Raw genomic sequence first — 13,056 nt, 5'->3', positions numbered from 1 at the left:
AATGGTAACACATACCAGAAGACACGGGGAGACTCACACACAGCATGAGGGACGATGCGACGCTGACTCAGAGAAACACAGGGCTTAAATACACAGAGGGATAACGAGGGAATGAGACACAGAAGGAGAGCACAGCTGGGAGTAATCAGGCTGGACGAGACAAGCAAAGCAGGACACATTCGCATAAGACATGGACCATCAAAGTAAAACAGGAAGTATCATACAGAGACGCAAACTTGACACAGTGGAGAAAGCAACTAAGAAACACAGAGACATAAACCATAAGGCAGAGGACTCTAAGAACCAAAATACGCGGAGGGAAATACTCAGCTTGGAACACAAGAAACTAGACTAGAGGGAGTAACAAAAGACCAACCATGAGAACACAATGCACAATGCAGAGGGACAGAAAACAAACTCAAACATGCAAAGACACACAATTACACAGAACAGAGGGGACACAGAGAGACATGAAGGGCAAGGGATCAAAACTAGAAGCCATAGAATAAATCACACAAGTACCATATTACAAACATCACAAGGAACTAGAAACGCTGGGTCAGGGGAAACATGGAATAAACACAAAGAGAGACGAGGGCTCAAAAATACACAGAGGGGCACACAGGGGGTAAGAGTCACGAAGGGAAAACACTTAGGGAACAACACAATAGGACAACTCAGGAAACATGGCCTAAATAAGGAACGAAATACAAAAATACAAGAAACTAAGAATACTGGGCCCACATGGCCCAGGACCGTGACACGGTCAAGGTTCAGTGTGTTGTGATTTCAGAGATGCTCTTGTACATACTTTGGTTATAACTAGTGGTTATTTGAGTCTGGCCATCTTTCCTTGACCTTTGACATTAACACGGTATTTCTAACCAAAAAAATGCTGCTCACAGGATATTTTCTTTTTTTTCTCTATTCTTTTTTCTTTTTTGACCATTCTCGCAAATCATAGAGATTGTTTAATGGGTCAATCCCAGCAAATCATTGGCTTCTGAAAAACTCAGACCAGCCAATTTGGAACCGATAATCATTTAGTCCTTTAGTGAACATGGCTAAATCTCCTTTTTGATTGTATTTGTTATGGTCACGTCTTTAGATAACTTTTAATCATATAAAGTTGGTGCTAATATAATGCCCTCTACATGAGTGAAAATAGTTTGTGCAGTTCTTTTCTCGACAGGCCCGCTCACTTCGGTGCTCAGGAGAGCTGTTTAACCTACGCCCGTCACTGATCTTGATTCTCATTTGGTGGCTAATGAAAAGTAAAGGAATGAGTCTGTCCTCTTCTTAGCGCTCCATCCTGCATGTAATCACCTCTTCAAAGCTTTTTGTCAGCTGGTTAAAATAGCAATAAAGCTGGTTTATTTCACATTATAGTCGGTGCCCGTCAGTTAGGCTGCAGATCAAGCACCTGGGATCTGTCACATACTCACTATGACTTTCCTTTGCTGCCACACAAGCTTCTAATAAAACAGAAAAAAACACTCTACTTTTCTTCCTACTTTAAAATGCCCACTGCATCTTAGTGTTTGACAAGAGACAGGATGACAGCCAGCTCTTTTTTGCCCCCCCCTCTCTCTCTTTAATTACATACAGATTGCAACTTATGTCCAATTTAATTTCCACTGAATGTTACCCAATATTCCCCATAATAGCTTCAAAGGGGAGTTATTCAGGGGTGGACTTTGATGAGCCGGATGGAAAGTGGACAAGCTAGGTTTAGTTTTAATTAGTCTACTTATAAATAATGTATCGGCTGCTGAAAGGCTACGAGTCGTTGTCCCATTGCTTTAAATCCAAAGCATGGTGAGAGTAGTTCCAAAATATTTGATAAAATCAAGTGCAGAAGAACATCTTATGTTATTAACATGCAAATCTCTGTTTACTGTACAATATGTTATAAATGGCACTGAGATTAAATTACATATGTTACAGATTCTGTTGGTTCTTTCTTCTGCAGTTTAATTTTGTCCTCTTCCAGTGATGGTATTGGTCAAAGTCAGAGCCAGCCAGGCTGGATCCCCTTCCCCCGGCATAGGATGTATTTTCAATCCTAAAATGGACATCCTAAAAGCTGCCATTTCCCACTGTCTGGTGCACTCTCTCTGGAACTGACACTGTGTCATCGGCTTGTTCAGTGGAAATGACAACAACGCCTCTAGGGTAGTAAAATGGAGAAAAAAAAATGGGTATCCCTAAATGCTCTGTGAACTTTGCTCCAGTCACCCTATCCTCCTTTCATCTCTCTCCCATCACACTCTCACTCACAGAGACGATGGTAGACTGGACTAATAAGTGCACTTAAATTGAACAAAATGCTAAAGTCTCATGGGCTTTGGGAATTAATGGAAAAATAACCACTGGTCCATTTCAGCCAGAGCATCATCTGTTGTTGAAATAACGCTATTTATTCCCTTTTGTTAATGGCATTACTCCCAAACCTAAAAATACAGCCAAAAAAATCCATTAAGCTTATAGACAGGTTCAGAATGATATTTCAAGTAGATTTGATAAAATGAGACTTGGATTGTTGAGTTTGGATTCATTTTGTCTATAAAGTAAACCAGTCTGCTTGGCACCATCTGCATAGCAGATAGATTCACCAGTTGCAGAATGCACTTACATATATATGCATATTATGCAACAGAGTAATTGAGAAACTCTCCATGGCCTAATTTAACTAATTACTTACAGATGGCAGCAGGAAGCAGATGCAGTTACCTCATTGCGCCTTAGCACAGGTGTTTCATTCAGCTGCCATTTCTCACACTTTGCACGTAGTCTCCTAAGTAATGGATGTGCTTATTAAAGATGAAATGAATGAAGTCATACAGTGAAATGCCATACAGCGTGTTTCATGTTGCTACAGATAACAGCCTTTAATTTAGGCATGCATGAGATAAACACATGATTCATAGCAGACAAACAATTTCTTTTTCTGTCTTTTTTAAAAATGAAATAAATAATAAATTTACATTAGCATCCATAAACAGAAGACTTAAGCGTCACCACCGTTAAGCTAGTATGGCGTTAAATTCTCTCATTTTTTGTATCTTCATATCAGGGTTGCAGTGTGGCTGAAGCTTATCCCAGCTGTCATTGGGCAAGAGGCAGCGTACTCTCTGGACAGGGTGCCAGTCTCATGTACAGATAATCATTCTTTTTTCATATTCACCCCAACAGTCAATTTATAATCACCAATTAACCTTTTATGTAGTCATGGGGAAAAAAAATTTTTTTATAGGGCTCTATGCAAACATGTGGGAAAATGAGCTTGAAACAATGGTTTTCTGTCTGACTTTATTAGTCTCGCACATTGTTGCGAGTGTATTCTGACACACTCTACTTTACATCGTTACTTCAGTTCATCGAGGTTTGCAGGCCTTCATTTATGCACACCTGTCTTAAGGTCCCACCACAGTCTAATCTTTGATTGGGTCATTGCAACACCTCAAGTCTTTTCTTTTTCAAACATTTTGTTGTAGATTTGCTTCCGTGCTTAGGATCACTGTTGTCTCAGAACCGAGTTTCAGCCAAGCTTTAGCTGTCGGACAGATAGCGTCACATTTGCCTCGAGGATTCTTTGGTTCATGGTGGCTGCACTATGTGCCCTGATCCTATGGCTGAAAAACAAGCCCAATCATCACCCTTCTACCGTGCTTTGCAGTTGGTATGAAGTGTTTGTGCTGATATGCTGGTTGGCCAAACGTAGGTATCGCAGTATTGACCAGTATTGTGTGGTCTGACCTTCCTGGGAAGATTATGGCATTGTTTTAACACACATCTGAATGCTCCAGATCAGCAAACTGCTAAAACTTTGATGAAGGTGATCACACTTGCTAGTGGTCAGTCAATCAAATGTATTTGAGTGGCAGCACCTGGCTGTCTCTGGGAAGATGCCAGAGTACCTGGAGAGGACCTATGCAGGCACAGGAAGAACATGCAAACTCCACAGTCCAGCGGATTCAAACACATGTTTACCTTGAAGAATATAGTCATATATAAATATTAGGGGTGCAACGATACTCGTATCGTTATTGAACCGTTCGATACAGTGCTTTCGGTTCGGTAGGCATATGTATCGAACAATACAAAATTTGTAATTTATTTTATCAACTTTCCTTCTGACGATGCTGTCTGTGTTGAGCGCTCAGTGAATCTGCGTTGGACTACTCCGCCTAGGCTGCACTGTCGAGCGCAGATCCACTAAGCGCTCAACACAGACAGCATAGTCAGAAGGAAGAGCGCAGGGCAAGCCAGCGAGACAGAAGTTAAGCTCTCCTTGCAACATGGCAAATTGAACCTCCCCCACCCTCATTCAGATCTGGTGTTTGGAATTATTTTGGTTTTCATGTGAGGCATGACCCTGAAGGTAAGCGAGTCATGGACTAAAGTAAAACAGTATGTTGGATGTGCCACGCAATGCTCAATTACATGGGTGGGAACTAGTGTGTTAGCGCAGTTAGCTCGTTAACGTGTTGGTCGTCTAGCCTCAGGCACGGGCGATCAGGGGTAGCTCGTTAACGGAGATTTGCCGTGTTGTGGCGTTAACGTCATTTCAACGAGATTAACGCTGACAGCACTAGTGGGAACACAACGAATATGACTGCACGTTTACGCCGACATCATCTTAGTGCAAAGACAAGTGGAAGCAGACAAAAACAACAAGCATGCATGCTACAAACTTTACCCGAGTCATTTAGACAGCCGTTAGCACATGATTCTCCTTATGGGGACCTGATATGTTTAATATTGTGGCGAGCTTAGACAAGGTGGAGACGGAGGTGTCGTTTGGTCTTGCTTCCCGTGAGCTAGCCAGGGAGCACAGCCGTTTATTGACATCTGCAGAAGAACACTGCCGCTAGCTAACTGCTCAGCGCGGCAACCGCACAGCAACAACAACAACACACAGGGCGCCTTCTGACCCCGGAAAGACACACCGTCGCAGCGAGAGGGCGTCACCCGTCACTATGGCAACATAAACAAAACATAACTGTACAAACAGAACCCCGAACAGCCCTGACCCGCTACATAGTATTTATTTAGTATTTAGTATTTATTTATTTATTGTCATTGTCAAGAACAATGAAATTGCGTTTGGGGCTTCCATACAACCCAAAAAAAAGAAGAAAATAATAAATACCCCTTAAAACCCAAGTGTACATATTTAACCCAGTGTGACTCCAATGCAATAAGACAATCCTTAGCAATAATGTTCGTAGAAATTCAGACAAAGACCTGAGAAACATGACAAAATACAACAATGCAACCCATTCAATATTATTGTACTGTGAGATATGATATCAGATATGATAGTTATCTATTTAAGAAAGAGGGGGGGGGGGGGGGGGCAGGAGGGGGAAGAGAATAAAGATATGATGCACCAATGCAGACCAGTTCATTGCTATTAAGAAGTTGGATATGGTTATTGTCCGTGAGAGGGGGGCAGAGAGTTCAGGAGCCTCACAGCCTGTGGATACAGGCTGTTGGCCAGTCTGGATGTTCTGGCCTGTATAGACCTGTACCTTCTCCCTGAGGGCAGCAGATGGAAAAGGTGGCGCGCAGGGTGATGTTGGTCCCGCAGGATACTGTGCACCCTCCTCAGACAGCGAGTGGGGAAGATATTACTGATCTCTGGCAGACTTGTTCCAATAATTCTGCCAGCTTCTTTCACCACCCGCTGGAGTGCTTGCTGATCGGCCTTGGTGCAGCTGGGGAACCACACTAGAAATCCATACGTCAGAACGCTGCTGATGGCACAGTTGTAGAAGTTAAACATCAGAGATCTGGGAATGTGTGTACATAGTCCCTACCTAAGGGGTCAGTCGTCCCCGACGACCCCATTACCCCACACAAAGTCCTGCAAATGTCCAGGCGCCTTCTTTTGCTGCACCGGCCGGTCACGACCGGCGGGGGAAAAGTCACTCGGGTCAGAACATGGGGTGCCACCATCATCCCACTTCTGACACCAATGTGGCGAGCTCAGACAAGGAGGAGACGGAGGTGTCGTTTGGTCTTGCTTCCCGTGAGCTAGCCAGGGAGCACAGCCGTTTATTGACATCTGCAGAAGAACACTGCCGCTAGCTAACTGCTCAGCGCGGCAACCGCACAGCAACAACAACAACAACACACAGGGCGCCCTCTGACCCCGGAAGGACACACCGTCGCAGCGAGAGGGCGTCACCCGTCACTATGGCAACATGAACAAAACATAACTGTACAAACAGAACCCTGAACAGCCCTGACCCGCTACAATATGCTGCTGAGAATATAGCCCAGAAGAAGCGTATAGTATAGCTTTTATTTTGGAAAGAGCCATTTCTCTGTAATAAACTCTCTTTTCCAAAGATGAGTGATTCCTCAATCAGATACAGGGCTCGCAAAATCGCTAGCCCGACATCCCGGGGCTAGCGATTTTTCCAGTCGGGCTACCAAAATCGATCTCTGCCCTGCCCGTTGGGCTATTGTAGGAAGGAAAAATATATGTCAATGCTTTTGCATTCTTTCGGAAATGTAGCTGGGTAATTATGTCATTGGCATCGATGAGCCACTGTCAATATGTGACATATTGAAATCGCGTTTGAATTTGCACTTGTTTTTTGCTTTCACTTTGCAATCGCGCGAACTGTGTATAGAGAGCGACAGCACTGATTGGTGAGTGATGATAATTTGCGCACCAATTCCTCTGACATCGTCTTATCAATCGTTAGCTTACTATGCAAACATGACAAGTGAAATCTCCCGCAGCAAGCTTAAACATATGAGAGGTTGATCGCACAGAGAATCGCTGACCGTTGTGTGTGTGTGTGTGTGTGTGTGTGTGTGTGTGTGTGTGTGTGTGTGTGTGTGTGTGTGTGTGTGTGTGTGTGTGTGTGTGTGTGTGTGTGTGTGTGTAAAAGCAGCAGGATATACATTTTAGTTCTGCTGAGCCAAATAAGACAGGTCAGGGTGAAGAAGTGACAGCCAAAGAAAAGCTTACCACAAAACGGAAAAGTTATGACAAATCAGACTATAAGGCAAAAAGAAAGTGCAGCTTTATGGTTTCATGGACAAAATAATTTCTGTGGCTGCAATATGACGAGCTAAATAACCAGGGCTGCACATAAGTGGTCCGCAGGTGCGCATTCGCTGTCAAAATAAAATAAAAAAACGCGCACAAGATAAGAAGTTGCAACGCGTGTTTGCATACATAAGATTTTCTGGAGGAGGACAGACATTTGTTTAGAACTCTTAAAGATGTCGAAGAAGTTCCTTTAAGCAATTACTTTGGTGTTCCTCCACCTCCAAAGAAATGTCAGAAGGAGTCCGAACCACAAAAGAAGCGCGTATTCTCGGAAAAGTGGTTGCAGGAGGTGAGCTGGCTTCAAACAAATGATGAACGCACAGAGATGTGGTGCGGAATGTGCCGTGAAAATCCCACTCTAGCGGACAAAAACAGTGCTTTTTATATGGACGCAAACGCGCGTTGCAACTTCTTGTCTTGTGCGCGTCTTTTATTTTGACAGCGAATGCGGACCACTTATGTGCACCCGTGTAAATAACATAATGTTCTGCCGGGTGTGTTGTTGGTTTTCTCTCGATTTCTGAGTCGACAAGCGCCTTTGTTACTGGGACCAGTCATTTTAAGAAAGGCCCCCATTAGAACCCATGAGAAATGCAAGAAATGCATTATTGCTCAGTCTGCAATATCTTTCCCAGAACAAACACCAATTGCAAATAACATACTAAAAATAAACCTGAAAAATCTGTTTAGAACAGCGTACTATGTTGCAAAGAGTGAACTACCACTGGCAAAATTTAGCAGTCTTTGCAAACTTCAAAAAGCAAATGTCCTAGATCTTGGTTCCACTTGTCTCTTACCCGTGACTTCAGCGGAAATTTCAAATTCAGGATCTGACACAGACTGATTCAAGTCCTACACAGTTCTTACAAGTTCATAGAAATTTCTGTCCAATTAGAACCAAGTATTTGAGTTGATGATTGTAATTTTTATACAATGTTGTAATTTGTTTTTCAACAATTTTTTGATTAATGTTTTGTTTCCTTTACAATATTATACTTTAATGTATAATATTGTAAAGGAAACAAAACATCAATCAAAAAATTGCTCTCTTTTTTATTCGGGCTACTTAAATTTATTTTGGGCTACTAAAAACTGAAGAGTCCCTGCCCGAAGGGCTACCAGGGATTTTGAAATTTTGAGAGCCCTGAGATATATTTATTTTTTAAATTACTTTTGTTTCAGCAACATTAAATTTAAAAACTGTACTTTTGAGTTAAAATATATATTTATAATTTTAATAAATGACAAATTAAAAAGGCATGAACATTTTTTTGTATCGAAAAAATATCGAACCGTGACACCAAAGTATCAAACCGAACCGAACCGTGAATTTTGTGTATCGCTGCACCCCTAATAAATATACATAATTTTTTTCCCTAAACCTTTTGATGTATTAATGTTCATATTCATGTTTACTTCCTATGTGACCCCTACCTACAAGAGTAGTAATAGTAGTAGTAGAGTCTGAATACTTAGCTGCATGTTCTGTTATGTGTGTGTGTGTGTGTGTGTGTGGGGGGGGGGGGGGGGGGGGGGGGTATACATGAGCTCACAAAGCAAGAAACTCTGCACAAAAAAAACAACACTTCTTTAATGTTGCTGGTTGTCAAAAACTCCAGGGTCTCTGCGCTGTCTTTCAGTGTGGGCGGTTGCATTTTCCTTTTTTATATCTGGGTCACATAGTGCTTACTTAAATTTAGCCTTTGTGAACTTTGCATGCGAAAACTTTAATAGCTTTAGCTTTGCTATGACAGATGCCATTTTCTTGGCAGTAAGAGAAAAACAGCCGAATACACTTTCAGTGTCTCCCTCTCCATCTGTAGATTCTGGACCGAAAAAATGGTGAGATTGAGGAGATGAAGAGCCTTCACCGGACCAAGCAGAAAGAATCAGAGGAGACGATCCGTAAGCTGGAGAAGAAAGGTGAGAGGTCACATGATTGCGGGGTTAACATGAAGGATGTTTGTACTTGTGTCTCTGCCACTCGGAGTAAAAAGCCTAAAAAGATGCAATTCCACAAAGGATTGCACTGGTGTAGAGTGACACTCTCCAGCTGTGCTGCTCAATCTAAAATTCAGTCACCTTATGTGTCTTTTTATACTTGATATCCTTCTTTTTGGTCTTGTTCCTTTCTTTTCTCACGTGTCTGCTTTAAGAGTGTCCGATGATAAAACTGCGTCGCACAGAAGAAATAGTAGCCATTCAAATAGAAACAAAATCTTTACTGTCATTGATTTCCTGACAGCACATCAGTCGGGCACAAGTGTGCGTGCATGTCTGTTCATGTGTCCATCTGTTCATACCCTGAGGCAGGGCCTGACTGCTCTTTTGTGTGTTTTGTGTCTGCGCTTACCCGCAGTTCAAAGCGTGCTGCGAGAATCCCAGGTCATCTGCGAGAGCAAAGAGAAGCAGATTGCAGAGCTGAAGAAGATGTCGGATCAGAGCGCCGACTCTTTAAAAAACGAGTGGGAGAAGAAGGTATGAGGATAAGTTGAAGGGCTTAGAAATTCTACAGGCCAACGCCGTGTAAGCAGCCCTGAGCCAGAGGAAGACTGTTTGTTAGCATGAGACAAGCAGACTTTGCTTTAAGCAGCCAGGCTGTACCTCATTCCTTCATGTGGTGCTTAAGTTAGTGTGGGTTTTTTCACTGCTGAAAAATTAATGCTCTGTGCCCTAGGTAAATTGTCTTTTCACTCCTACAGCTCCAGCTAGCTCAGCTGTGGGGGCTCAATAAGATGCTAATGAAATTTACACTCATCTCTTCAGGGTCGCTCAGCATGTGCTAAATGATGTTATAGAAACATTTTTTTTTCTCTCAGATCACATAAAAAAATGTGTAGCATATGAATTATGTTTAACCCTGTTCAAAAAGAGATACTGCACATCTAAAGAAGCAGACGGTACTAACTCCACTTTTTGGAAGTATGCACTCACTGTCACTGTATTAGGTACACCTGTTCAACTTCATGAACATAGTCCATCATAGACATGGTCAAGACGGCCTGCTGAGTTCAAACTGAGCATCAGAATGGGGAGTAAAGGTGATTTAAGTGACTTTAAACAGCATGGTTGTTGGTGGCAGACGGTGCCAGGGCTGATCTGAGTATTTCAGAAACTGTTGATTTACATTTCCCACGCAACGATTTCTAGTGTTTACAGAGAATACATGAGGCCAGAGCTCAAAGGAAAATGGCCATACTTGTATTATTAATATTTCTAGCTGCTGGTAGTTAGAGCTGTTCGATATAATGATATATATCGGATGACGATATAAAAACGTCTATTGTTTCATTTTACGCTATCGTTTGTTTCGTGGTGTCGCAAAATAAACTGTTTACGGCAATATTTTTTCATAGTTTTGATGGTCACTGTAGTGGCTATATTAAGTTCTTAAAGTTCTCTCTTTCTCTTATATTTAATATAACCACACTACGGACGGACAAGCGCCTGTTTTTATGCGTTGTCGTTAGCAACAACAACGGTAACACCATCGCGTGTCCGGTTGTTTATGTTCCCCATAAACCTTTCACAATAAAGTTCAAGATCCTGTTGAGACTTTTCAAAATGAACTGAATCACATGAAAGAGCAGATTATTTACGGATGAGAAGCAAAAAAGAGCCGCCAGGTGCTAAAAAATAAACCTTAGACTCAAACGTTAGAACAGGCTTTTCCCCGCAGCACGCCGTGTAATAAATACTCACAAAGAATACGGCGGCCGTTACAACTTACAGTATGTCTAAAAATGTATAGTATCATGCATCGGTTAAAACACTCGACTCCAGGTACATGACGCGCAGCTCGAAACACTTCCCGCAAGTCGAGCTGCTCGAGATTCACAGAATTTACAGAAAATGTTACATTTTTGTGATTTATATCGTTATCGGGATGATAGAATTCTTATATCGGGATATGAGATTTTGGTCATATCGCACAGCCCTACCGGTAGTGGTGTAACTGGACAATGACAGTGGGATTCCCATTACAGATAAATCTTCAACAACTGTGTGATGCTATCATGTCAGCATGGACCAAAATCTGAGTAGTGTTTTCAGCACTTCATTGAATCTATGCCATTAAGAATCAAAGCAGTTCTAAAGGCAAAGGTGGGGCCAACTCATTATTAGCAAGGTATACCTAATAAAGTGGCTGTTGAGTGTATGTATGTAACATTACAAGCTGTGACGTAAATGTCATTTTGTAACTGTTACCCAGAAGCCCAAAAGTTTCAGTCACTATATACTTTATAAACAAAGAAAGTATGGCATGAAGGTCTGGTGGAAGTCTGAAGCTAAAAGCCCATTTGACTGTGAGATATGAGATTTCTTCATCAGTCCACAAGTCCTTCAACAAGTCCTTCATCGAGTGTTTTTAATATAATGAATTGGTTAGACAGATTGGTATCTGTCCAGGTTGTACCCTGCCTCTCGCCCATAGACAGCTGGGATACGCTCCAGGCCTGCCGCGACCCTTAAAAGGATAAATGGCAGAGAATGGATGGAATTGATTAAAAAAAAAAGAGTATTATGGGGTCTCTGATTGCTGAAAAGTGTTTTTATACTTTTAAAAATTAAAAGAGAAACGATTGATCAGTCATCAATGACTGGAATCGCGGCGAGGAACATCTGTGACTGACATGTAGATGTTTCATGCCCTTGCAGCTGCATGCTGCCGTGACAGAGATGGAGCAGGAGAAGTTTGAATTGCAGAAGAAACACACACAGAATATCCAGGAACTGCTGGAGGACACCAACATCCGACTGGCTAAGATGGAGTCTGACTATAATGCACAGTCACAAGCAACTGTGAGTACAGAAACAGGCATGTGTGAGTCTGGATGTGTGTGTATGTGTCAGCTTTACTGCATTAATACAGCAGCAAAGATTAATCTTACTAATATTGTTAGCTGTTTTTTTTTCTGGCTTTCTGTTAATCTTTGTACTATGTGCACAAACAGTATGTTGATGAAACACGTGGGTGTTACTCACCCATAGTTGCTGTGTTACTCTTATTAAACTGTATGCAATGACATCCAGTTCAATACTACACATGCTTGGATGTCTGATCACAGCAGCTCATCAGTCAAGTGTGCGACACTGCCTCGTATCTTCTTTCTACTTTTATAGTTAAGCAACCATTTCATGTTTTATTCCTGAAATGCATGTGTCACATTTTATAACACTGTTGACATGAGATGCGTAAGATGCTACAGTAGCTCAGATTGATATAGACGACTTCATCATCATTTTATTTATTTATTTAAGTCATCTTTTTACAAGTTAAATGAAAGGAAAAACAACACCATCTGCCTCTGGCTGTAGATTTGAGGTGTTGAGGATCAATTGCTCTGCACACTTTCAGACAAAAAATAATTTTCTGGAGCAGCTTCTTTGAAATGTTGTGTTAGCACTCAGTCTGTTGGTGTTTTTTGTTGCAGCTGCTGTGTGTTGTGTCTGCTGAGACCAATGATGTGATTTTCTGACATTGAATTATTAATCTCCACACCCTGATTTATGTTGGACCTTGTGTTGCTGCACATACCAAAGTAGCAGATGTGCTGGAAGACTCCCACTTAACCAGTGGTCCCGTGGATTTACAGATGCAGTGTTGTGCAAAGGTTTTGAGCCACAAATATTAGGGCTGAACGATATATCGCATTTGCGATAATATCGCGACATGATCAAGTGCAATTTTCTAACCGCAAAGGCTGCGATTATACTGCGATTATATTATACAATTCATGGGCTGCATCCTCCTGAGGCCGCATTTGTAAACCGATTACGTCACAGCGACGCGCCGAAGGCTGTCCAAATTACTACCATATCCCAGAATTCATAGCGCGGCCCAGCCAAACTCCAGTTTCCAGCAATGGCGGCCGCTACTAAGTTTTAAAATTACTCATACTAATCTTTCTGGGTCACAAAATAAACTTTTAACATATTTTCAGGCGAGAAAGTAGTTGTGTAAACATCAAATATCTGCT

At 41.9% G+C, this 13,056-nt stretch overlaps 1 protein-coding gene across 6 annotated transcripts in view; it reads left to right on the top strand.

Moving 5' to 3' along the window:
• cep112 (centrosomal protein 112) overlaps positions 1-13,056 on the top strand; it is a 128,861-nt gene that overhangs the window by 28,686 nt on the left and 87,119 nt on the right. For all 6 annotated transcript variants that reach the window (XM_085271130.1, XM_085271134.1, XM_085271132.1 and 3 more), the window contains 3 exons: positions 8,899-8,998; positions 9,435-9,553; positions 11,735-11,878. In XM_085271130.1, the coding sequence (XP_085127256.1) occupies positions 8,899-8,998; positions 9,435-9,553; positions 11,735-11,878 (363 nt within the window). The remainder of the gene's footprint in view (positions 1-8,898; positions 8,999-9,434; positions 9,554-11,734; positions 11,879-13,056) is intronic.

This window comes from Mchenga conophoros, linkage group LG4 (genome assembly GCF_057382185.1).
Source record: "Mchenga conophoros isolate Kocher_MC1m ecotype Shallow Benthic linkage group LG4, M_conophoros_male_GT1.1, whole genome shotgun sequence".
NCBI classification, from domain to species: Eukaryota; Metazoa; Chordata; class Actinopteri; order Cichliformes; family Cichlidae; genus Mchenga; species Mchenga conophoros.
This window is presented reverse-complemented; position numbering and strand designations above follow the sequence as displayed.